Source organism: Stomoxys calcitrans, chromosome 1 (genome assembly GCF_963082655.1).
Source record: "Stomoxys calcitrans chromosome 1, idStoCalc2.1, whole genome shotgun sequence".
Classification (NCBI taxonomy): domain Eukaryota; kingdom Metazoa; phylum Arthropoda; class Insecta; order Diptera; family Muscidae; genus Stomoxys; species Stomoxys calcitrans.
This window is the reverse complement of record NC_081552.1, coordinates 216,681,145-216,709,095: the sequence shown is the minus strand read 5'-3', so window position 1 is coordinate 216,709,095 and position 27,951 is coordinate 216,681,145. Positions and strand designations below refer to the sequence as shown.

General features: G+C 40.6%; 1 protein-coding gene and 1 long non-coding RNA gene across 3 annotated transcripts in view; one reads left to right on the top strand and one right to left on the bottom strand.

Moving 5' to 3' along the window:
- LOC106086176 (dynein axonemal heavy chain 3) overlaps positions 1–27,951 on the bottom strand; it is a 430,123-nt gene that overhangs the window by 77,607 nt on the left and 324,565 nt on the right. For both annotated transcript variants that reach the window (XM_059360617.1, XM_059360618.1), the window contains 3 exons: positions 22,571–22,738; positions 9,429–9,851; positions 2,076–2,212 (listed from right to left, as the gene is read on the bottom strand). In XM_059360617.1, coding sequence (XP_059216600.1) covers positions 2,076–2,212; positions 9,429–9,851; positions 22,571–22,738 — 728 coding nt within the window. The remainder of the gene's footprint in view (positions 1–2,075; positions 2,213–9,428; positions 9,852–22,570; positions 22,739–27,951) is intronic.
- Positions 1–27,951, top strand: part of LOC131994171 (uncharacterized) — a 113,151-nt gene that overhangs the window by 84,007 nt on the left and 1,193 nt on the right. The window lies entirely within an intron of this gene.

Genomic DNA, 27,951 nt, shown 5'->3' with positions numbered 1-27,951 from the left:
CTAGAAAAGGCTACTGAGCTAATGTTTCAATTTCCCCCCGCCTATTAAAACTTGGGAAATCATGGGGAACGCTCTTAGTCTTGTCACCATTAAGTTAGTTGTGTAGGTTCAGTCGACTTTGTCCTGATTAATACGGGTCTGGCTCTGAACGTAGCTTCTCTTCTGCGTCAATCCTCCTTCTGCGTCATGACCTCCCTGCTTGCTTCGACAACCATTAGACCACATATCCTAACTACACATCGAACTGAGGTAACGGCTGCAAGTAAGGACCCAGTAAAGCATGAACAACAACGAAATTGAATAGCAGAAATTAATGAACCTCTTTAAAAACCACCTAAGGGCGTGGCTTCATCGACAAACACTATTCAATCATCCACTAAACCAACAGAGAAAATCTCATGCACTGGCATTGAGCAGAGTAGTGGGAGAGACTCATGAAAACGAATCAAAACAGAAGGAGAAGAAGCAAATTCAAACGGAATACGATATCAGGTTATAGACCGATTTGGACCTTACTTGGCACAGTTGGGGAAGTCATAGCTGAACACTTTGTGCAAAATTTTAGCCAAGTCTGAAAACAATTGTGCCTTCCAGTGGCTCAAGATTTCAAATCGGGGGATCGGTTTATATGGGAGTTATATCCAAATCTGAGCCGGTATGGCCCATTTGCAATCCCCAACAACCTACATTATAAAGAAGTAACTCTGCAAAATTTCAAGCGGATACCTTAATTCGTTCGACCGCTATCGTGATTTCTACAGACGAAGGGAGAAACCGACGGACATGGCTAGATCGACTCAGAATGGTGAGACGATTAAGAAAATATATATACTTTATGGGGTCCCAGCTCAGTATTTTGAGGTGTTACAAAAGCAATGACTAGATTAGTATTTCCCCATCCTATGGTGGTGGGTATAAAAAGAGAATGAGAAGGAGAAAATACAGGGCCCTGTGGTACACCTGCGGTCAATTTATGCTCATTGGTTGAGAAAGCTCAAAATAAATCGAACGAATTACCGATAGCATATGCGACAAGCTTTGATAGTAGTGCACCGTGCCCCACCCTATCAAATGCCTTAGAGATATCCAAAGCCACAACCTTACTCTCACTAATCTGGTGGATTGATGGACTCTAACGTTCCGACAGAAATGCCGTTAGGTCGCCCGTAGAGCAATTTCTGCGCAACGCCTACTTTTGGTCGCTAAGAAGGCCATTAGTCACTAACTACCTCACAACATGGTGATTAACCGTGCTTTCATAACATTGGAGAGAGCGGAGAATATCGCAAGTGGCCGGTAATTCGCAGGATTGGTCGCCTCCCACATCTTGGGTATTGGCTGAACGTTCGCAACCTTCCAACGCGCCGGGAAGACTCCCGCAAGGTTGGAAAGGTTGCGTGATGGACGAGCAAGACAAGTATTGAAACATCATCAGGGTCCGTGGATTTATTTATACCGAGATTCTTTTAACTCAGCTGGATACTTTCTCGATTAAGGGAAGTGGTTGATTGCTATACGGGAAGGAAAAGTTCCCTGCAATTATACCAGCCAACAGTTTAGCTCTACTAACCGGATCGTGAATGTTTGATCATCCTTTAGAAGAGTTGGGATAGATGAAAAGCTACCCTTAACCCTTTTTTCAAGCGACCAAAACCTTTTATTTTCTCGTGTAGAAGCAAGAACCTTAGTACGTAGGCGCTGTTCTAAAGGAAATTTTTCGCACATTGCACTTTGGCATACGAAGCAGTTCAGTATTGGCATTCTTACCCAAACGCCAGTTACTGAATGCAACCTTTTTCGATCTGACAGCATCTCTGGTTAAACCAACTTTTGTTGTCCGATGTAACCGATAAGAGTAGTGATAAGTGATAAGAGTGTTTGCGGGAAAGATTCTTCTTAAAGAAATTTCAGTAGATCTGATAGAGAAAGTTTAAATCAAAGTTATATTATTTGAACTAAAGACATTTATTGTCTGACACCATAAATCTTCCCATACAAAAAAGTGGTGCTATTATTTTGCCCATCGATTTTATTAATTTTTCCTTTTTTGTTTTAAATAAAAATGTGTTGCTTACCCTTCCAAGTTACTGGCCAGTACGATTTGAAACCAAGCCTTTTCCGGAAGCCATGATGATGCTGGATTAGGTGGAATACTTTGCAATCCAACGCCTCCCGTTAGAAAGAACAGCAAATGGGATTTATTTATTTTACCCTTTTTCGCCCATGCATTGTTTGAAGTTGTTTTCCGTTGTATGTTGTTGTTTTTTTTTAATTAATCCCGAAAAAAGATGATGAAGAAGATATTGTGTAGTTAGACAAAAGAAAATGAATGAAAAAAAAGAAGAAAAAAAATGAATGAAAGTGGAACAAAGCTTGTTAAAGAGAATTAATAAAAAGAAAATACTAAATTCAATGTTTGCATAAAAACTAAAAGCATCCAATACGCAGTCAGCTCCATGAATGGCTTTGTTTTTGTTAAATTTTTTATGCACGTTATCAAGGTGCACTTATTGCAGGAAGTAGCATTTTTTTGTCAATAATTAATTTCTATTTAAAAGGGAGTAAGCATAAAATATTCAAAATATTCGTCCATCGGTCTGTATAATAAAGTAATGCAACCAAAATTTGGTCAAATTCAAAGTGGTCCATGTTCCTATATAAACCGTTTCGCTAATTTGATTACTTAGGACTGTACAAAGTTGTTCTGTTATGGTTTTTGACTTTCACACCAAGTATTGTAGGAATATGGAACTTTAGAAAGTCATGAGGGAGATTGTGGGGATTTCTAATATATGTTGTGGTATCACAATGGACTTAAAATTGTCCAAGTGAGTCTGTAAAGGACTGCCGCTCTTACCTAAATTAACCTACCTAGTTGGTTACCAAGTTGGTAGCGTGCTCGGATTGCCAGAGCGGGGATCATAAGTTCGATTCCCACCAGAGGCCTTGGTCTGTCGCTACTGTGGTGTGAGTCTGTAAAGGGCTGCCACTCTTACCTAACTACAGAGTAAAACCCCGTTTGCACTGCTCTCTAAATCCCGATTTAACGGCTCGCTCATCTGTTTTCCCTTTATAAAATCAGCCTTAAATCCAGATGTAATGAGCAGTGTAACAGATTAACATGTAACAAGTTAAAGCAAGCATAGTTCGGCCGGGCGGAATCTTGGGAAACCACCACCATGGACCGAATTGAATCGCACTTGGCGCAGTTGTTGGAAGTCTTAACAGAACGCAACATGCAAAATTTCAGCCAAATCGTATGACAATTGCGGCTTGTAAGGACTCAAGAAATCATATCAGGAGATCGGTTTATATGGGCTCTATATCAGGTTATAGACCGATTTGGACCGTACTAGGCACAGTTGTTGGAAGTAATGACAAAACACTACATGCTCAATTTCAGCCAAATCGGATAAAAATCGCGGCTTGTAAGGGCTCAAGAAGTCAAATCGGGAGATCGGCTTATATGGGAGATATATCTGGTTCTGGACCGTAATTGGCACAGTTGTTGAAAGTCATAACAAAACACTATGTGTAAAATTTTAGCAATAACGTACAAAAATTGTGGCTCCATGGGCCCAAGAAGTCAAATCGGTGGATCGGTTTATAAGGGAGCTTAATCCAAATCTGAAGCGATATGGGCCATTTGCAATCCCCAATGATCTACATCAATGTAAATATCTGTGCAAAATTTTAAACGGCTAGCTCTACGCGTTCGACCGCTATCGTGGTTTAGAAAGACGGACGGCCATGGCTAGTTCGAATTAGAATTTCGAGATGATCCGGAATATATATACTTTATGGGGTCCTAGATCAATATTTTGAGGTGTTACGAACGGAATGGCTAGAATAGTATAGGTCAGTTATTAGTGTAGTTCGGTTGGAATTGTAAATGGGCCAAATCGGTCCATATTTTGATATAGCAATCATATAAACCGATCTTGGGTCTTGACTTACTGAGCCTCTAGAGGGTGAAATTTTCGTCCGATTTGAATTTTGCACGTGGTGTTTGGTATCACTTCCAACAACTGTGCTAAGTATGGTTGAAATCGGTTCTTAACCTGATATAGCTGCCATATAAACCGATCTGGTGTCTTAACTTCTTCAGCTTTTAGGGAGCGCAATTGTTATCCGATTTTGCTGTAATTTTTCACATGGTGTTTTGGTATTCTTTCCAGCAATTGTGCTAAGTATGCTTCAAATCGGTTCAAAACCTGATATAGCTGCTATATAAACCAATCTTGGGTCTTGACTTCTTGAGCCGCTGGAGGGCGCAATTCTCATCCGATTTGGCTGCACTAGGTGTTTTCTTATGACTTCCAAAAACTGTGCTAAGTATGGCGCAAATCGTTTCATAACCTGGTATATAACCTTGGTTCTTGACTTCTTGAGTCTCTAGAGGGCGCAGTTCGGTACATAACTTGGTATGGGTGTCATATAAGCCGATCAGGGATCTTGATCTCTTTAGCCTCTAGAGGGGGCAATTCTCATCCGAATTAGTAGAAATTTTGTGCAACGGCTTCTCCCATGACCTTCAACATATATGTCTAATATGGTCTGGATCGATTTATAGCTTGATACGGCTCCCATATCAACCGATCTCCCGATTTTGCTTTTTGAGGCCCTACAAGGCATTGCGCTTTGTAGGGCAATGCCTTGTCAGTCCGAATGGGCTGAAATATTACACAATGACTTCTACAATGTTCAGCATTCAATTCATTTATGGTCCGAATCGGACTATTGCTTGATATAGCTCCAAAAGCATAACATTTTTTATTCATTATTCTTTGTTTGCCTACAAACGAGACACCACGCAAAAAACTCGACAAATGCGATACCCACCACAGAAGGAAATATCCATTTCCGGCCCTATAAACTATATATATTCTTGATCAACGTAAACATCTTAGACGATCTAGCCATGTCCGTCCGTCTGTCTGTTGAAATCATGCTACAGTTTTTAAAAATAGAGATATTGAGCTGAAACTTTGCACAGATTCTTTTTTTGTCCATAGGCAGGTCAACTTCGAAGATGGACTATATCGGACTATATCGTGATATAGCCCCCATATAGACCGATTCGCCGATTTAGGGTCTTAGGCCCATAAAAGTGGCATTTATTATGGGATTTTGCTGAAATTTGGTACAGTGAGTTGTGTCAGGCCCTTCGACATCCTTCTTCAATTTGGCCCAGATCTGGATATAGCTACCATATAGACCGATCCGCCGACACATCTGTATTGCGATTTTGCTGAAATTTGGGACAGTGAGTTGTGTTAGGACCTTCGACATCTTTCTTCAATTTGGCTCACATCGATCCAGATTTGGATAAAGCTGCACTATGGACCGATCTCTCGATTTGATGTTTTGGGCCCATAAAAGGTGCATTTATTGTCCAATGTCGCCAAAATTTGGGACAGTGAGTTAAGTTAAGCCCCTCGACATACTTCTGCAAATGGCACAGATCGGTCCAGATTCGGATAAAGCTGCCATATAGACCGATCTCTCGATTTAAGGTTTTGGGCCCATAAAGGGTGCATTTATGGTCCGATTCCGCCGAAATTTGGGACAGTGAGTTATGTTAGGCTCTTCGACATTTTTCTGCAACTTGGCCCAAATCGGTCAAGTCTTGGCCCCATAAAAGGCGCATTTATACTTCGATTGCACTGAAATTTGAGACCGTGAATTATGTTAGGCTTTTGGACATCCTTGTCGTATATGGTTCATGTCGGTTTATTTTTAGATATAGCTACTAAAAAGACCAATATTTTATTATACACAATTGAACAATGTCTTGTACTTAATAGTTTTTGGTCCAAATCGGAACATATTTCGATATAGCTGCTATGGGGAATAAGGTATGCCTTTTTCAACAGATTTTGACGAATGGTGATTTATATATATACTCGAGGTGGCGGGTATTCAAAGTTTGGCCCGGCCGAACATAACGCCGTTTTTAAACTTTAAATAATTTTGACGGAACACTTTTACTTTCTTGTTAGCTTCTTTTTGTAAAATAAATTGTGTTTTCTAGCGGTTATATCCATATATAGTCCGATCCTTACTTTACTACGTACGAATGTCGGACGCCAAATTTTAGCGAAATCGGATAAAGAAATGCGTTTTTATGGTATGCACAAACTTAGATTTTTTGTTTTATACCCTCCACTATAGGATGGGATAGACTAATTTCGCCATTCCGCACCATTAAGTATATATATTCTTGATCGTCATGACATTTTAAGTCGATCAAGCCATGTCTGTCCGTCCGTGGAACTATCGAAATCACGATAGCGGTCGAACGCGTAAAGCCTTGACATTTTGCATCAGATACCACAGATTCCAGTTTCCCTGGAATGTGTGTGGTAGTTCCTAGTCTCGCAAGCTCATCAGCTTATTTATTCCCTGGGATATCTCTCTGGGCCGGCACCCAGAACAGGTGAAATTTCAATTGTTCAGGTGAATTTCCATCTCGTTAAGAGATCTGCGACAGTCGAAGGCGGTTTATGTGTTCAGAAATACGTTCTCCAGGGATTTAAGGGCTGTCTGGATGTCTGAGAAGATATTTATGCCAATCGTCATAATGATATTTTATTTTAGCCATTCCATCACTTCCAAGGATCTTGCAAGGATCTCCGCTTGATACACACTGCAGTGGTTGGGTAACTTTTTCGCTATGACCAATTCTTGATCTTTAATGTACACCCCAAAACCCACCTGGTCGCTTAGTTTGGAACCATCCGTATAGAAGTCTATGTAACTTCTATTACCAGGGATATCGTGGTTCCAATCGGTTCTATCATGAATAATGGTACAGTACTTTCTATCAAAAAGCGGCTCAGACAGGGTGCAACCCACATTGCCTGGAACATCGGTCATTCTTTCATGGATAACACAGTGTCCGTAGCCGCAACATGACCAAAGAGAAAGTCCCTCAGCAACCGTCGCAGCAATTAGCGTCGCCACAATGTCCAGAGGCATTAGTGTAGCTGTGATACACAAATAAGCCATCCTTTGGATCGGGTTAAGTATTAAGCAGTTGGTGGATTTTTAAAGCGCCGTTCACCAGACCACAACATCATATATCATTATAGATCGGACAACTGCAGTATATACCCAATGCATGACGCATGATGTAAACCCCCAAATTTTGCCAATGGCTCTCTTGCAGGTGTATAAGGCAAGAATCGCTTTTCTTGCCCTTTCCAAAATGTTGGATTTAAAGTTTAATTTCCTGCCCAGCAAAACACCCAGGTACTTTGCGCTTTCTGCAAATGGAACATCCTCTCCTCCCAAGGAGGCAGGTGTCACTGCAGGTAACTTGTATCTCTTGCTGAGAAGAACTACTTCTGTCTTCAACGGATTTATACCTAGACCACTTTCGGTAGCTCACTTTGATGTTGCACGTAGAGCTTCCTGGGAAACTTTTCCCAAGCCATTATCCGCATACGTGACCACTGTTACACCCTTTCCTTCCACAGACAATAACATATTGTTAATGGCTATATTCCAAAGTAGAGGAGACAGTGCACCTCCTTCAGGAGTTCCTTTGCTGACCCCATTTTTTAGATCCGTTGCAGCACACTTTGAGTCCAGTCCAACTTTGTGACCCACCCACACAGGGCTTGTCGGTTCCTGTTTTAATGCCTTCCTCTCCTGTTCCGATTGTGGCAGGGGGCCTACCAGTCTCCTGCAATCCTCCAGACTTTAGAGATGTGGTCAATAGTTCCTCAGGCAAGTGTTCAGCAAAAGCTGCTGAGTCCCCAAACCTACCGCTTCTATAGACCTTCAGTTTCACCTTGTTGAGTCCATAGAACACAACTCCATTGAAGCCTGCCGGACAGCCGGAGTTTAGTACGACTACTGCATGTCTCCGGTCACCATCAGCCTCATCCAATCCACTAATCTTTCAGTCGGTGGTTGAAAGATTGGGATTACATTCCCTTAGTCTTCCAAGTATGGATTCAGGACCTGAGGGAATCCTTGGTGCGCCATTGGTCGAGAAGGAATATCTTCTTACTTGACTAAATCCAGAGCTGCACCTGCCCGGATGTCGCCAATCTTCCTTAGTGCGCAACGATACATCTCAATTGAGCGTTGATAAACGAAGGCAATTAGTTTGTTTCGGCTCCGATACCAACCTGCATCGTCGCAGACTGGAGGAGGTTAAGTTAATACGTAGGGATAAGGAGGAGGTTTAGTTAAGTAGCAGACAACATGCTATGGCCTGATACCACCACCGCAGCTGTTGCGACTTTGGAATTCATTCTAAGCCTACTCCGTGGCTCTAGATCTGCCACTCCACAGGAAACAGACGCAGATCATCAACCGCCTAATGGCTAACACTATCGTAGCTATCCTTGAGTGACTTAAAAAATTCCTCCGAAAATAACTACCTATTAAGAGATGCAGAAAATTATTGCAGAGCGAAATAAAAATACTTCCGCTCCACTCAAAGGTTCTAACAAGACTCCCTCCTAATGCTGGGGACATTTGTGCGGAACTATGGCATTTGAAAACTGGTATGGCAGCCATGTAAAAACTTCTCCCCAAAGAGGTGTCGTACATATCATTGGAGGTGTCGTACATATCATTTGGCCTCCTTTTTATATCGGACTCGGATATAAAAAGGATGCCCCTTAACATTGAGCTTAAACTTGAATCGGACAGCATTCATTGATAGGTGAGAAGTTTGCTCCTGTTCCTTAATGGAATATTCATGAGCAAATTTGCATTGCCTTGGAAAAAAATTAAACTTTTTGCAATTTTCCCCCTTAACTTCCATTATCTTTAATACATAAAGCCCGAATTACTCTACAACTTGATTCGAATCGAAAAAAGGCGAAGAAAATATTTTTTTTTTTTGCATTTTCCTCATCATTTGGTAAGGAGAAACCGTGCAAACAATCCGACAAATTCAATCCATACTTAACACTCTTACACTTGTTTTCGTTTAAAAGAAGTTTCACACTTAAGCACAATTTACCAAAGTTTGTAATTGAAAAAATCAAAGTTCATCCCCATGGAAAATGTTTTCCATCAATGTGTTAATTCAAACTTATTGCAAATTATGACCTTGAAGATAGTCATTAATTTTTCTTTGGAAGTTTGTAGTCAATATATTCTGAGCTAATTAATGCATAACAATTTCCTCTTCAAATATTAAATCAATCATCTACTTCCTAAGTAGCACTTTGCAGCTTCTTCAAATATTTGAGTAACCGCCAAATACTGTGCCAAGTGTTGGTTTTGGTGCCCTTAATGGTCATAATGAAAAATTAGCTAAATGCTAATACAGAACTTCAGCGATTATTCATATATGATGTTGTGGGGTCCGGAGGGTTGAAGAGAAGGAGGGGAAAATTGATGGATTAACTGGCAGAATAATGCCGCCACATTCCTGTTGGCACACAATGATATGTACTTACCCGGGCCACCATGATGCCCAAACACATAACCAGCGATATGACCAATTTATCTTTTTCGAACAGCGAACGACAGACATTCTGATATATGGACTTGGTAAAATAATTATTCAAATGCTCCAAACGCTCAACCAGCTCTGCTGACTTGGGCGCCTTCAATATTGCATTGACGAAGAGATTCAAAAACCAGCCCAAGGAGTATTGATACATTGGTTCAATATTTGCCAATTCACTGATGCAGAAGAATAATATGGCCGAGTGTTTGGCCACTGGGATGTAACGTTGGCGTGCCTCATCGATTTCCGCCTCGGTAGCCACCGCAATGACTTGCTTCTCCTGTATTTGCTCCGATAAAACTTTGCTGGATGACAGAATGTTAATGGCATTTTCATCTTCCAATACATTGCCCTCGGATGTCGAGAGTACCTGAAGGGATAAAGGAAAAAAACAAACAACAAAAATAAAATCATCCAAATAGTTTATCCATCAATAACAGAGATATGGCAAAAAAAAAAGCGAAAAGCAGATTCATGTGTGTATGAGAAAAAAAAGGTAATGCGATTTCCATGCAATAATGCCATAATAATAAGCATCAGCATGACAATTTATTATGCCATTTCTAGAGATGCAAATGGAACTATCTTTTTAGTTGGCTAAACTGTGTGACTTACTGTTGAAGAAATAATTTTTTTGGTGACTGAGCATTTTGTGTGCAACTTAAAGGAAATTGAAATATATATTCAATTCTAATATAAAGTAAACGAGGGTTGCTATTTATATTTAGGTTGCAGCAAATAAATAGAAGCAGGAAGAAGCCCTTTTACGCTTCTAAAAAAAAAGTCTGCTGATAATAGCAAATAGAGACTGCTGACTGTTCTTAGTTAATTTTGCTGCAATTTTAGCAATAGTAACTAAGGGCCGAGCTCAGACTATTATCGGGGTCCGAAGTTGGCGGATAGCTAAACGATTTATAGATCAGGTGTAAAAAATAGGCAGCATCCGACCACCAATATTCAATACGGCCCAGATGGGTCTGTATATGGATATATATGCCATCAGGAACATAGCCAGCGGGGGTGGTTATCGGGCCAGAACCCCCACCTGTTTTTCGACCCCCCCTCCACAAAAAGAAATCCTGGTTGTCACATACAAGATCTCCCGATTAAAGTTCTTCGGCCCATCTAGTCTGTGTTTATTACCCGATTTCGCTGAATACTGCCTTAGTGCCCAAAGCGTTTCAGATCGCATTTTTTGCATGTAGCTGCTATATAGACAGATCTCCCGATGTTATGTTTTGGACCCATAATTTCGCTGAAATTTGCCGCTGTGAGCTATGTAAGGCTCTTTGACATCTCTGCCTTATATGGTTCAGATCGGCCTATATGAATATAGCTGTCACATGTACTCCCATAAAAGGCGCATTTATTAACCGATTTTTCTTAAAATTGGTACAATAGGCTATATCAGAGTAATATATATTCTTTCCGAATATAGTGGAAATCGGACTATATTTAGATATACCTGTTATATAGACTAATATTCTGTTTTACCGTTCTGAACAGTAATTGTATTGAACACTTTGATGTCCGTGCCGAATTTGGTCCATATGGAATCATATGTCGATGTAGCTGCCAATGGTTCATAAATGATGTATTTTTCACCTTATTATTACGAAAGATGGTTAATATATATTTTCGAGGGTGTGGGTATCCAATGCCTTAATGCTTTTTTATACCCACCACCGAGGGATGGGGGTATATTCATTTTGCCATTCCGTTTGCAACACATCTAAATATACATTTCCGACCCTATATATATATATATATATATATATATATATATATATATATATTCTTGATCAGCGTAAAAATCTAAGACGATCTAGACTTGTCCGTCCGTCTGTCCGTCTGTCTGTTGAAATCAGGCTATAATCTTTAAAAATACAGATATTGAGTTGAAATTTTGCACAGATTCTTTTTTTTTTGTCCATAAGCAGGTTAAGTTCGAAGATGGACTATATCGGACTATATCTTGATATAGCCCCCATATAGATCGATCGGCCGATTTAGGGTCTTAGGCTCATAAAAGGTCCGATTTAGGGTCTTAAGCCCATATTATCCGATATTGCTGAAATTTGGGACAGTGAGTTGTGTTAGGCCCCTCGATATCCTTCGTCAATTTGGCCTAGATCGGTCCAGATTTGGATATAGCTGCCATATATACCGCTCCTCCGATTTAGGGTCTTAGGCCCATAAATGCCACATTTATTATCCGATTTTGCTGAAATTTGGGACAGTGAGTTGTGTAAGGCCCTTCGATATCCTTCGTCAATTTGGCTCAGATCGGTTCAGATTTGGATATAGCTGCCATATATACCGATCCTCCGATTTAGGGTCTTGGGCCCATAAAAGCCACATTTATTATCCGATTTGGCTGAAATTTCGTCCAGTGAGTTGTGTTAGGCCCTTTGAAATTCGTCGTCAATTTGGCCAGATCGGCTCAGATTTGGATATAGCTGCCATATGGACCGATCATCCGATTTAGGGTCTCAGGCCCCTAAAAGCCACATTTATTATCCGATTTTGCTGAAATTTGGGACAGTGAGTTATCTTGGGCCCTTCAAAATCTTTCTTCAATTTAGCCCAGATAGGTTCAGATTTGGTTTAAAGTTTTGGGTCCTTAAAAGGCGCATTTATTGTCCGAATTCGCCGAAATTTGGGACAGTGCAATTTGTTAGGCTCTTTGACATTTTTCTGCAAATTGGCCCAAATCGGTCTACATTTGGATATTGCTGACATGCAGACCGGTCTCTCGATTTAAAGTCTTGGCCCCATAAAAGGCGCATTTATAATCCGATTTAGCTGAAATTTCACACGGTGACTTATGTTAGGCTTTTCGACATCCGTGTCGTATATGGTTCAGATCAGTTTATTTTTAGATATAGCTACTAAAAAGACCAATATTTTTTTATACCCAATTGAACAATGACTTGTACTTATAAATATTTGGTCTAAATCGGAACATATTTCGATATAACTACTTTGGGACATAAGGTATGCAATTTTCACCGGATTTTGACGAAAGGTGATTTTCATATATACTCGAGTAGATTACTAATGTGACATTAAAATTTGCGCTTTTCCTCCTAAAGATACGTCAAATAGGTTAATTGACCCATTACGACAATATGGGACTGGTAATGAAAGGTGTTTGAGAGTAGAAAACGAATTTGATATCCAATTTTAGAGCCAAGTGTTTGGTGGTTCGCCCTAAAGCACCTCTTAACTGAATTTCATTTCCGACTGTGGCTCAAATCAACCGCATTTGGGAGTAAAGAACGAATTTGATATGTATTTTCAGGGCAAAGTTCCGGTGCCCAACCAGCCCCACAACACCCTCCAAACAGTTCATACTTACCGACCATGGTAATATGGGGCTCAAATTAAAGGGATTTGGGAGTGGAGCACAAATTTGGTACCCATATTTGAGTCGAAATGTCTGAGGTACCATCCCTCCTCTAAAAAGCACTTCTTTATACTAATTTTCAAAGAATATCGGATCTCGGAGATTGTTAATGTGATTCGTTCGAAATGTTTTTTGCACTCTCACAGTCACCAAATATAAAACATGGTATCTTTGATGAGGTCACATTCCTCGAAAGCTCCCCTAAAACCCGCCAAATTGATATGTAGGCCAATCACGACAATATAGAGCTCAAACGAAAAGTGCTTGAGAGAAAAAAAAAACGAATTTGATATCCAATTGTGCCATGTGTTTGAAGAGCCTCCCCACCCAAAATACCTCCCTATTATATAAAAACTATTTAGGTTGGAAATGGATCAACTTTCGGGATATTAATACTTTCGATTGTTAATGGGCAAAATCGGCTGACGTTTAGGTACAGCTCCCATATAAACCGATGTCCAAAATAAACTTCTTGAGCCTTCAGAGGGCTCAATTTTTATCCGATTTGGCTGAAATCTTGCACGATGACTTTTTTATGACCTCCAATAGATGTACTAAGTATAATTCGACTCGGTCTCCATGATATAGCGCCCATAAAAACCGATCTCCCCCAACTCTTAAACGATTTGGCTGAAATTTTGCATAATGATTTTTTCTATGACCTCCAACAGATCTACAAATAATGGTTCCAATCGGTTCAAAACCAGATACAGTTCCCATATAAACCAATCTCTTGTATACAATTCTTGATCCTATAGAGTGCTCAATTCTTAAACGATTTGACTATAATCTTACACGAAGCATTTTCCTATGACCTTCAATAGATCTACAATGTAAGGTTCCAATCGGTTCAGCCCCCGACCACGAGCGACGAAAACCGAGGACATGATGGAAAGAGATTTATACCCGACGACGTCTTCGCGACATAAGCAACGAATGCCGCCAGTTGCCTAAGTAACCACCCACAGGGGTACTCTACAAATGATTCAATCTGGGGAATGATGCCAAGGGACCCTATAGGAAAGGAATGGCATTATGCATTAAATGCGACAAGAGTGGGCACAAAATGAAGCAGTGCACTAAACCACTGAAATGTCACCTATCTGACTTAGGAAAATGCTAAGAGTACTGCAGGCCAATATACACAGCAGTAAGGTGCACATGATCTCCTATTGCAAATTGCTGGTTCTGCTAACTGGATACCAGACCTCAATGGCATCTCATACACCTGGGTGCAGCTACACCTGGGTTCAGCTAGATTACTTCACGTTGTGTAGCTCTCATCTCACCCCTAGTGACAGTATCGATGGCTTCGAAGAGAAACTTGATGAGATCGAAGACACAATGCGAAAAGAAGAAAATTTAACTCTCGAGCAATAGAATGGACATGCCAACGAGGAGGCCACCGTAGCGCAGAGGTTAGGTTAGATTGAAAAAAGGGTGCGGATATTAATCCGGCAGATAGCTGAAAACAGACCTGAATTTCTTCTAAGGATGTTTAACCGATGCCTATTTGAGGGTGTTTTTCCGAAGATATGGAAAAGACAAAAGCTGGTGTTCATAAGCAAGCACAAAGATGATCCTATATCCCCATCCTCATACAGGCCACTCTGCTTGCTGGATACAGCCGGCAAGCTTTTGGAGCGACTTATAAAGCTACGGCTCCAGGAGGCCATCATTGAGAGAGGTGGACTCTCTGGAATACAACATGGCTTCCGGCCAGGAATGTCCATGATTGGAGCTCTCAGAGATGTGGTGGAGATAGTAGAGGCGGCTAGGCAAAGGAACCACTACTCTAGACCAATTGTCCTCTTGGCCACACTGAATGTGAAGAACGCATTTAATAGCTTCAGATGGTCTGACGTCCTCCAAGCACTCAGAGAGGATTTTAATACCCCGGCGTATCTGCATAGTGAGAAATTATTTATAACAGGTTTCTTATCTAAAACTATCAGGATGGAACGAGGCCACATCAGAAGCGGCGTACCGGATCTTTGGAATGCCAGTTATAATGAAATACTTCGAACAGAAATGCCAGACCAATCCTTTCTAGTAGAATTAGCTGTAGGCATCGCTGCAGTCAGTCATCATGGCAAGAGAAAGGGAAGGAAAAGATTGGATGGATTCCCGCGGCTTGCGACAAGCGATGCAGAAGACGGAGTTGCAATTCATAAAGAGAAAAATACCCCAGTGGAAGTGTAAATGCGCATGGATGACATACTGGTGAAGAGCAAGAGATCGGCCTACAAGGCAGCTTGTCTGGACAGTAAGGACAAAATATGGTGGTATAACCATCTTACCAAGGGATGCCTGAAAAGCATTTAATGCGGCAGGGAGGTCTAGAGGGCTAAACTATGGGTCTATAAAAAGGAATTGGGAAGGTTCAACAGGGACGACTTCGTTAGCTTGAAAGAGGAGTTGTTGATGTCAGAGACACCTGGATCTTAAGAAAATGATGGGAAAGTAAGACTCATATTCCGGCAGTTGGCAGAGGCTACTTGGAGTTTGGAATGAGTCGCACGAAAATACATTGGCTCATTTGTTTCAGACACATTTTGGAGTCTGTAAAGGATAGTGGTCCGGTGAGAGCTTTCATTGAACATTGCATATCCTGTTTCAGATGGCATCTACCCTATTAGTTTACAAGAAGGCTTTTACTGTCTGGATGATAGGTACTTCGCATTGATTCGTACGTGTATCAGGTACTTCTATGAACTCTTATCGCGGGCGAGGGTGAATGTGGTGTTCATTCCGAAAGCGGCGAAGCCGTAGTGAGTGCAGCTAAGGACTTGAGGCAAATAAGCTTCTCTTCCTTCTTCGTGTAGAATTGGGATTGAATTCTAGACTTTCATATAAAATGCAGTCTAGGGGGAGATTACTTTTTCTGGTGTCAACAGGCATATGTAGCAGGGGTGGGTTGGGTGACATTGCGCTTCATAATGTCGTGCTTCATCTGGAGAGGTCTCTTCTGTTTCTGGATATTGAGGAGGCCTTAAATAATGTACACCCATCCGCCGTAGAGGCGCCGTTTGTGAATATGGAGTATGGGGTATGCCACAGGTCGACCAGATTTTGTGGAGACTTGAGTCGCTAGGAAGGTGGAGCTGGTGCTCTTCACTCGTAGACATAGGATACCGGATTTCAGACTACCGCCTTTTATTCCTGACCGAAAGTCTTCGATTCGAAACTGTCCTGGAAAAGAATACGGAGGTAAGGTGCCCAAAGCCGATGTGCGCCATCTACTCCTGGATGTTCGGTAGGAGGTGGGGAGTAAGCCCGAAGATGATATACTGGATATACACGGCCATTGCGAGGCCAGTGCTGAGAACCGTAGCGCTGTTATGGTGGAAAGCTGTGGAAAAAAGAACACGAATCAAGAGAATTCTGAGTTCCCGGACACGTCTGTGTTTTGGTGAATGAAAGAGCGAGCTAGTATAGAGGGGACCCTCCACGCCAAGCAGACCCGTGACCGGTATTGAAAACCTGCCTTTTGTCGAACTAATAGACATAGTGGAGAAGAATGCCAGCGCTGAGGCGGTAGCGAGGTGGAAGGCTGTGGTTGGTTGTCGGATTGCCCGGACATTCTGGTCAGCTTTTAACCGGAAGAGAACGAGTGAGCTGCTGGCCCCCGATAAGATGCCACTGGGTATCATTACAGGAATCATACCCGGATAATGTGTGATACCTCATGTGGCCGCCGAATAGGGAGGCACGCACAATGAATTCTGCTGTTGCTGTCTTGATGAGGAGGAGACGATCGAACACCTGCTCTACTCTTGCTCCGATCAACAGGGGCACACATCTTCCATCGGCGAACTTGCAGATGCGTTTCTGGGAAGTCTCTTCAGATACGTTGATAAGACGAGTTTCTTTCGTCAAAGGACGCGTTGAAAATTTCAACACGCTGTCATGCATGCACAGACGCGAAGAACTAATGCTTGGCACTCAGTCAGTGGATAATTGACTGAGTTTTGAGCCAATACTCCGAGGAAGCTCTCGGGTTCGTGGTGTGACCACTTGCTCTCTATGCTGTTCCTAAATTTCATTTCTTTTTCATATCTCGTCATTTCTCATTCGGGTCGGAGCAGCGGGCAGGGTTTTTCATCATCATATTTTTCACCTAGTCTTCCTTTTCTCCTCTTTCTTACCAGGTCTCTGATTGAACTCATCTTTCGGGGTAGGTCATTTAATGTAAACCCAAAACTGAGACGCTTGGGGTCTGTCTGTGTGTGCGACCCGATTAGTTTGGCGACCGCGAAGTCCTGAACACCCTTTCTGAGGTTCTGGACTCTGCTCTCGAGTTCAGGATTTTTCGGGTTACTGGTTGTGGTCTAGGGGTTAAATCAGTAAACTTGAGCTGGTACTGTTTTCAAAAAAGTGAAGCCTTATAGTATATTTGTGCCAGAGGCTTGTTGGTAGCAGAAGGGGCTTGCGACTAAGATTGATGGATTGGCTGTACTCCGCGGTGTTGCGACCTTTTCTGACCTATACTTGCCATGTCTGGTGGCCGGTGCGTGAGCACACGTTGCATATGCGTGATCTGGTTAGGGCTGCTTTGTGATTTATAAGTACTATCCAGAAAGGCTGGAAATTCATCCGAGCTATCTGTATATGAGGAAAAAAACCGAGTGTACGCTGTTTAGGCTGGTGCAATGTGGTCAGCTTCGGAGGTGACCGGCCACGGGTATACTCGAAGGGGTATGGCCAACCTGAAGACTGACTACCAGGGGGGTATATATCAATGAGTGCAGTCCGATTAATGTTTTAAGCTCAATGATTAGGGGCCTCCTTTTTTATGCCGAGTCCGAACGGCATGCCACATAGTGACGCCACTTACAGAGAAGCTTTAACAAGCCAGGGGTAAGGGGCAACCATCGCTAAAAATGTTTCTGGTGTTCACGCCATATTTTGAATCCAGGCGTTCGGCGCCAGAGGCAGTCATGCTAACCTCTGCGCCCCGGTGGTCTTGTTCGGTTCCTAGAAGCTTTAATTTTAGCTAGTTTGACAGAATTTAGGTATTTGGATAAAATAATGTTCTTCAACTTGTAAAGGGGTGGTGCCCCAAATAAATGGCCCCACATGTGGATATCAGATTCGTTTTCTACCCTCAAATACCTTTATTTGAGCCCCACATTGACCTGGTCGGTAAATATGAAAATATATCAGCGTGGTTCTCTACCCTTAAATAGCATTTATTTGAACCCCATATTGGCATTGGTCTCAAAATAGGATATCAAATTCGTTTTCTAATATCAAATACCTTTTATTTAACCCCTTATTTCAAAAGTCAGAAAATATGTCCGGTTTGGGCTATGGGCCGAGATCCACTCCCTTTAATACCCAAATTGTCATGGTGAGCAAATCCGTCCCATGTGGGGGTTGTTATGGGGGTGGGACGTCTCCTAGGCAGTTGGTCCCGAATTTTGATATCAGATTTGTGGTCTACTCCCAAATACCTTTCATTTGAGCTCGATTTTTCCCATAGTCGGCAAACATGACCGCATTGGGAAATGTTTTGGGAGATGGGGCGATCGTTCAGTCACTTGGTCCTGAAAGTATATATCAGATTCGTGTTTTACTCTAAAATACCTCTTATTACAGCCCCATATTGGAATGGTCAGCAAATATGTTCTAAATGGGTGGTGTTATGGGGGTGAGGTGGCTCCATAGACACTTTTTCCCGAATACTAATATCAGATTCCCGCTTTACTCCCAAAGACCTTTCATTTGAGCCCCACATTGCTATGGTCGTAAATTTGACCTCTTTTAGGTGTGTTTTTGGAAGGGGCGGCCCCCCAAACGCTTGGCCCCACATTTGGATTTCAGATTCGTATTCTGCACTCAAATACCTTTTAACTAAGCCCCATATTGCCATGGTCAGTAAATTAGTCCTGTTTGAGGGTGTTCTGGGAAAGGGGTGGACCCCCAGAGACATAGGGCCACATTTTGATATCAGATTCGTACTCTACACGGAAATATCTTTTATTTGAGTCCTATATTGCCATTGTTGTTTGTTTTGGGGTGGTACCGCCAACACTCTTTCCGACAATTGGATATAAGAAACAGTTTCTTAATACCTTTAATTTGAGTCCCATATTGTTGTTAATGGTGTATATATATATATATATATATATATATATATTTGGAGCCTTCAAAAATTGAGATATTGAGCTGAAATTGGGCACAGATACGTCTTTTTGATGTACGCTGGTTAAGTTCTTGAATAGGCCAAATCGACAAAGAATCTAATGCCCATAAATGCTTTGGTGTTTGATGTTCCGATTTCACTGAAATTTGAAACAGTGAGTTGTTTTTCCGACATCTGACCTAAATATGGTTCAGATCGGACTATATTTAGATATAGCTGTCATATAGACCGATCTGCCGATGAAGGGTCTGATGACCATAAAAGCTTCATTTTTTTAACCGAATTCGCTGAAATTTGAAACAGTGAGTAGTTTAAGGCCTCCAAACATCCGACCTAAATATGGTTCAGATCGGACTATATTTAGATATAGATGCCAGATAGACCGATCTCCCGATAAACGGTCTGAAGCCCATAAAAGCTTAATTTTATATCCGATTCCGATGAAATTTGAAACAGTCACTAGTTTTAGCCCTCCCAACATAGGACCCAAATATGGTTCAAATCGGACTATATTTAGATATAGCTGTCATATAGACCGATCTACTGAGGCAAGGCACTATTAAGATATTACTACGGATATAGTAGTGAAGTTATATCCGATTTCGTTGAAATTTGACGCATTTATTATCCGATTTCGTTGAAATTTGACGCAGTGACTTGTGTTGGGATTTTCGACATCTGTGTCCTATATGTTTCAGATCGGTTTATATTTGGATATAGCTGCAAATAAGGCTAATATTTTGTTTTACAAAATTTAACAGTGACTTATATTTATTAGACCACTCAATGTCTGTGCCGAATTTGGGTGCTTAAATTATCTAATTTTCACCAGATTGTGACAAAAGGGGGTTTACATATGTACCCGAGGTGGTGGGTATCCAAACTGCGGCCCAGCCGAACTTAATGCCTCTTTACTTGTTATATATTGGGAAAACCCCTTACAAACCGATCGCCGGATTTGTCTTCATGAATTACTAGAGACCTGAAATTTCTCCGGATTTGGCTGAAATTTGACAGAACGACTTCTGCTAAGACTTCCAGCGTCCGAGCTAAATATGATCCTCAGCGGTCTATATACTGATAAAGGCCCCTTTAGTACCGGTTCCCCGATATGACTACTTGAAACCATAGCAGCCGTAACCAATTCCCGATTTGATAGTTGTTAAATAATTCAAATACGAACTGAGGCAATATTTTAGCAAATTTTGTGGTGGTGGGTACCCAAGATTCGCCTTGGCCGAACTTAGCACGTTTTTACTTTTTTTATCCTAATATTCGTTCAGTGAAATGGCGATATAAGTACCATTTTCCTAAGCAAACTTTCAATATTAGATTTTGCAATGCAGTTTTTATACCCTCCACCATAAGATGGGGGGTATACTAATTTCGTCATTCTGTTTGTAACTACTCGAAATATTCGTCCGAGTCCCCATAAAGTATATATATTCTTGATCGTCGCGACATTTTATGTCGATCTAGCCATGTCCGTCCGTCTGTCCGTCCGTCCGTCCGTCTGTCTGTCGAAAGCACGCTAACTTCCGAAGGAGTAAAGCTAGCCGCTTGAAATTTTGCACAAATACTTCTTATTAGTGTAGGTCGGTTGGTATTGTAAATGGGCCATATCGGTCCATGTTTTGATATAGATGCCATATAAACCGATCTTGGGCCTTGACTTCTTGAGCCTCTAGAGTGCGCAATTCTTATCCGATTGGGATGAAATTTTGCACGACGTGTTTTGTTATAATATCCAACAACTGTGTCAAGTATGGTTCAAATCGGTCCATAACCTGATATAGCTGCCATATAAACCGATCTTGGGTCTTGACTTCTTGAGCCTCTAGCGTGCGCAATTCTTATCCGATGAGAATGAAATTTTGCACAACGTGTTTTGTTATGATATCCAACAACTGTGTCAAGTATGGTTCAAATCGGTCCATAACCTGATATAGCTGCCATATAAACCGATCTTGGATCTTGACTTCTTGAGCCTCTAGAGTGCGCAATTCTTATCCGATTGAAATGAAATTTTGCACGACGTGTTTTGTTATTATATCCAACAACTGTGTCAAATAAGGTTTAAATCGGTTCATAACCTGATATTGCTGCCATATAAACCGATCTTGGGTCTTGACTTCTTGAGCCTCTAGAGGGCGCAATTCTTATCCGATTGGAATGGAATTTTTTGTACGACGTGTTTTGTTATGATACCCAACAACTGTGACAAGTATGGTTTAAATCGGTCCATAACCTGATATAGCTGCCATATTAACCGATCTTGGGTCTTGACTTCTTGAGCCTCTAGAGGGCACAATTCTTATCCGATTTGAATGAATTTTTGCACGAAGTATTTCGTTATGATTTCCAACAACTGTGCCAAGTATGGTTGAAATCGGTACATAACATGATATACCTGTCATATAAACAGATCTGGGGATTTGACTTCTTGAGCTACTAGAGGGCGCAATTCCTATCCGATTTGGCTGAAATTTTGCATGACGTATTTTATTTTTACTTTTAACAACTGTGTCAAATAAGGTTCAAATTGGTTCATAACCTGATATAGCTGCCATATAAACCGATCTGGGATCTTGACTTCTTGACCCCTAGAGGTCGCAATTATTATCCGATATGCCTGAAATTTTGTACGATGGATCCTCTCATGACCATCAACAAACGTTTTTATTATGGTCTGAATCGGTCTATAGCCCGATACAGATCCCATATAAATCGTTCTCTCTATTTTACTTCGTGAGCCCCAATGGGCGCAATTCTTATACGAATTGGCGGAAATTTTACACAGGTCTCCAACATATAATTTAATTGTGGTCCTAACCTAATAGCAGAGCAACTCTTTTCTTATATCCTTTTTTGCCTAAGAAGAGATGCCGGGAAAATAACTCGACAAATGCGATCCATGGTGGAGGGTATATAAGATTCGGCCCGGCCGAACTTAGCACGCTTTTACTTGTTTCTAACTTCAATGCACTCTCATTTCTCACTGCTTCCTTTTTAAATACAAAATTTCCCAAAATGCAGACAACACAGCGTGAAAGACGTGTGCTGTAACGAAATCTCATATCATCATAATTTCCAGATAATTGAATTGTCAAAACCAAATTGAAATAAAAATTAATTAAACGATGATTTCTCTTCTTCTGTGGTTGTATTGGCTGCGAGCAGAGAACAAATCAACTATTCAGTTGGAAAGCAAACAAATGCAGATGTCATAAAAGGAAAATAATGGATACAAATATTGGATAACTACTGTACAACAAAGGACATGTATTCATACCCATATACCTTCCGCGATTTGTTCATGCATGGGACTTTGAACAATCGGATGGATGCGAGGAACACTCCTGCTGAGTGTGTGTTGAGTTGACGACAAAGCGAAACTACAAATAATTGATTTTCAAATGAAAATTTATGGAAATCAAAATGAAAAAGCGGGGGTTTGCTTGTCCATTTTCATTAGCTGAAAAACTTGTAAAACAAAAAAAAAAAAAAAACTTGGAATGTGGTACGTGCTTACCTCCAAAATCTTTGTTTCAATGGTAAATAAAGCATCGCGATTTTTTGCCGATTCGATAATCAATTGCTCCTTCTTCTCCTGCAAGTCGGGACGTTCATGAGCGACAACAGTGGCCAGCAATTGTTCACGTAAGCCCTGTTCCGTGATCATGAAATTTATAAGTGTTACCTGGAAAGGAAAAATAAAACATGGTCAATGGCTATGGTTTTATGTTGGAAAATATAAATGCAACGCTTTAGGAAAATATTCTCTCAAGCATTCATTTTTAGTATGAAGTATGTTGACTATGGGAAAACATGTGGGAAAAGTGGTGGCAACAACAGCATCAGCATGTGAGTAAGCAAACAAATTTCTTTTATTAAATTTCAAATTACTCTGAATCACCAAGAACTCCAAAACAAAAAAAAAAAAAAAAAAACGAACAAAGCAGACCCACTAACGTTGATGACCTCCGCAAAGGATTGAAAATTTATCCATGAAGAATCCATAAGGGAACAGGGGCAAACTTATCACATATCAAATGAGGGCTTTCCGATTCAAGACAATCAAGAATATATATACTTAATGGGGTCTTAGATCAATATTTCGAGGTGTTACAAACGGAATAGCGAAGTTAGTATAACCCTACAACAACATAAGGACCATACAACAGGTTCAGAGAACATGTTGTCTTGGCATAGGCGGAGCGATGAAGTTCACGCCCACTTGGGCTCTGGAGACTATTCTATATCCGACCCATTGACATACAGATAAAGTGTGAGGCGGCCAATGCAGCTATGAGACTTAAGGAGATGGGAGAATGGATTGAGAATGGGAGCAGCTCATACCATTGCGGTACAATCGAGGCGACGATAGGAAACCTGGATGAAAGGGAAGAGGTTTCCGATCGAATACCTAAGATGAACCTTAAAGTCGAGTGCGAGGCTCAATTGGTCCTTCTTCTCCTGCAAGTCGGGACGTTCATGAGCGACAACAATGGCCAGGAATTGTTCACGTAAGCGCTGTTCCGTGATCATGAAATTTATTAGTGTTAACTGGAAAGGAAAAACAAAACATGATCAATGGCTATGGTTTTATGTTGGAAAATATAAATGCAACGCTTTAGAAAAATATTCTCCCAAGCATTCATTTTTAGTATGAAGTATGTTGACTATGGGAAAACATGGGAAAGTGGTGGCAACAACAGCATCGGCATGTGAGTAAGCAAATTAATTTCTTTTATTATATTTATGGGAGCTATATCTAAATCTGGACCGATTTTTATTTAGCACACATATGGAGACGTCAAATAAAACACCACATACCAAATTTTGTAAAGATCGGTAAAAAATTTTCGCTTCTACAGCCTTAAACGGCCATATCGGATGAAAGATATATATGGGAGCTATATCTTAATCTGGTCCGATTTTCATGAAATTTTCCACACATATTAGGACGTCAATTAAAACACCTCGCGCGAAATATTTTAAAGATCGGATTAAAACTGTGGCTTCTACAGCCTTAAAAGTCCATATCGAATGAAAGATATATACGGGAGTTATACCCAATGCCAAAATTTCTAAAGATCGGACGAAAATTGTGGCTTCTACAGCCTCAAAAAGCCATATCGGATAAAAGATATATAAGGGAGCTATATCTACAACTGATCCAATTTTTTCAAAATCAACAGCGTCCTTGGTGACATGTGACAAATGACATGTGCAAAATTTTGTAACAATCGGACAACAAATGCGACCTGCACTTTGATTACAAGAATACATCAACTCACAGACGGATATGGCTAAATCGAATCAGAAAGTGATTCTGAGTCGATCAGTATACTTTTCAATGGGTCTAGCTCTTCTCGTTCTTAGCGTTGCAAACAAATGCACAAATCTATAATACCCTGTACCACAGTGGTGATGTAGGCCATAAAGACGAAGAAAGCAGACCCACTGACGATGATGACCCCCGCAAGGTCCCTCGATCGGTCCAGATTTGACATAAATCAATATTTTGCGGTGTTGCAAACGGAATAATGAAGTTAGTGTACCCTCATCCTATGGTGGCGGGTATACAAATTTGCCAATGTTAGTCGGCAGTAGTTATTTTGTCAGCTTTTATTTAAATTCGTTCAAAAACAGCTAATTGCAGAAAATTGGAAACATTTTTTGTTATATGCTTGTAAAATTGAATGATAAGATGGAATATATAAAATTTTGAATTATTTATTGAATTGTTGAACTTTTTTAACATTTTAATATTTGAAAACAGCAGAAAATCTTTGCTATATTTGCTGTTTTAGCAGAAAATTGTTGCTGTCTCATTTTCAGCAGACTTTCTGCTATTACAGCAAACATTTTTGCTGTTTTTGCTAAAAAATTTCTCTGGGTGCAGCTCCCATATAAATCAATTACCTGATTTGGCTTTTTGAGCCTCTTTTAACACCCATAACCATATGGTAGGGGGTATATATATATGCATTTTCGACACTACAAAGTATATATATTTAGGACCGTCGTAAACTTCAATGGCGATTTAACGATGTCCGTGTGTCTGTCCGTTTGTTGTAATCACTCTACAGCCTTCAAAAATTGAGATATTGAGCTGAAATTTGGCACAGATACGTCTTTTTGCTGCACGCAGGTCAAGTTGTTGAACGGGCCAAATCGGATTATATTTGGATATAGCTGCCATATAGTTCAATCTGCCGAGAAAGGGTCCATAAAAGCTTTATTGTACCCTCCACCCGTAGGATGGGGGTATACTAATTTCGTCATTCCATTTGTAACACCTGGAATATGTGTCTAAGGCCCCATAAAGTATATATATTCTTGATCGTTATGACATTTTATATTGATCTAGACATGTCCGTCCGTCTGTCTGTCTGCTTGCCGATAGAGAAAAGCTAGATAATTGACATTTTGCTTAAATACTTTTTATTAGTGCAGGTCGGTTGGGATTGTAAATTGGTCCATGTTTTGTTATAGCTGCCATATAAACCGATATCGGATCTTGACTACTTGAGCCTCTAAAGAGCGCAATTCTTATCCGATCTGGCTGAAATTTTGCACCAATTGTTATATCTTGAACTCCAACATCTCTGCCATGTGTGGTCCACGTCGATTCATAACCTGTTATAGCTCCCATATAAAACGCTTTTGGATCTTGAAATCTTGAGCTGCTAGAGGGCGCAATTATTATCCGATTTGGCTAACATTTTGCACTGTGTGTTCTGGTTTGACAGTCAACAACTGCGCCAAGTATGGCTCAAATCGGTTCATAACCTGATGTAGCTACCATATAAACCGATCTTGGATCTTAATTTCTTGAGCCGCTATTGGCCGCAATTATTATCCGATTTGACTAATATAAACCGATTTCGGATCGTGACTTCTTGAGCCGCTAGAGGGCGCAATTATTATTATGGCTGAAATTTTCCACGGAGTGTTCTGGTTTGAACATCAACAACTGCGCTAAGTATGGCCCAAAACGGTTCATATCCTGATATAGCTCCTATGCAAACCGATCTCGGATCTTGACTTCTTGAGCCGCTAGAGGGCTTGAGGGACATATATGTTTGTTCGTCGTAAAAATCTAAGATGATCTAGCAATGTCCGTCCGCCTGTCTTTCTGTCTGTTGAAATCACGCTACAGTCTTTAAAAATAGAGATATTGAGTTGAAACTTTGCACAGATCCTTTTTTGCCCATAGGTAGGTTAAGTTCGAAGATGGGCTATATTAGACTATAGCTTGATATAGCCCCCATATAGACTGATTTGCCGATTCGTAGTCCCATAAAAGCCACATTTAGTATCCGATTTTGTTGAAATTTAGGACAGTGAGTTGTGTTAGGCTATTCCACATACTTTTTCAATTTGGCCCCGATCGGTCCAGCAGCCATATAGACCGATCCGTTCGATTTTGCTGAAATTTGGTACAGTGAGTTGTATTATGATACTTGACGTCCTTCTTCAATTTGGTCCAGACCGGTTCAGAGTTGGATATAGCTGCTATATAGACCGATCTCTCAATTGAAGGTTTTGGGCCCACTTATTGTTCAATGTCGTCGAAATTTGGGGCTGTGAGTTGCGTTAGGCCCCTCGAAATCTTTGTGCAATTTGGCCCAGATCGGATCAGATTTGGATACAGCTACCATATATACCGATCTTTCGATTTAAGGTCTTGGGTCCATAAAAGACGCATTTATTGTCCGATTTTCGCGATATTTGGGACAGTGAGTTGTGTTAGGCCCTTTCAACATTCCTCTTCAATTTGGCCCATGTCAGTCCAGATTTGGATATAGCTGCCTCGATTTCGCTGAAATTTTACACTAACTTATGTTAGGCTTTTCGACATCCGTGTCATATAGGGTTCAGATCGGTCTATATTTGGATATAGCTAAAAAAAGACCAATATTTTATTCTTCAAAGTTGAACAATGGCTTGTACTTATTAGACCACTTAATGTACGTGCCGAATTTGGTTCAAATCAGACCATTTTTCGATATAGCTGCTATGGGGGCATAAATTATGCATTTTTCGCCAGATTGTGACGAAAGGTGGTTATCAAAAATACCCGAGGTGGTGGGTATCCACCTTCGGCCGGGCCGAACTTAACTCCTTTTTACTTGTTTATTACCCGATTTCGATGAAATTTGAAACATTGAGTTGTTTCACGCCTCCCGACTTCCGTCCCAAATATGGTTCAAATCGGACTCTATTTAGATATAGCTGCCTTATATATATGTATATGAGTTCTTGGGGCCCAAATAAAATATGGATATGGTAGTGGAGTTATAATAAAATAGGATGATTAATATATCTATGTAGGTGGAAAACCAAAGTTCGGCTAGGCCGAACTTAATACGTTTTTAATGGTTTTAAATGATTTGGCTGAAATTTTGCATGCAGTGTATTGTTATGGCTTTCAATAACTGTATGTCATAATCGGTCGATAGGTATGGTCACAATCGGTTGGTAACCTGATATAGTCGCCACATAAACCGATCTCCCAATTTGATTTCTTGGGCCTCAAGAGGTCGCAAATATCCATCACCCCATATGACTTCTTGAGCTTACAGAGGGCGCAATTCTTATCCAATTCGGCTGAAAGAGGTGTCCTGTAAACATACCTGCGAAGTTTGGTTTGAATCGATCAATAATCTAATATGTTAGGTTGCCCAAAAAATAATTGCGGATTTTTCACATAGTCGGCGCTGACAAATTTTTTCACAGCTTGTGACTCTGTAATTGCATTCTTTCTTCTGTCAGTTATCAGCTGTTACTTTTAGCTTGCTTTAGAAAAAAAGTGTAAAAAAAAGTATATTTGATTAAAGTTCATTCTAAGTTTTATTAAAAATGCATTTACTTTCTTTTAAAAAATCCGCAATTACTTTTTGG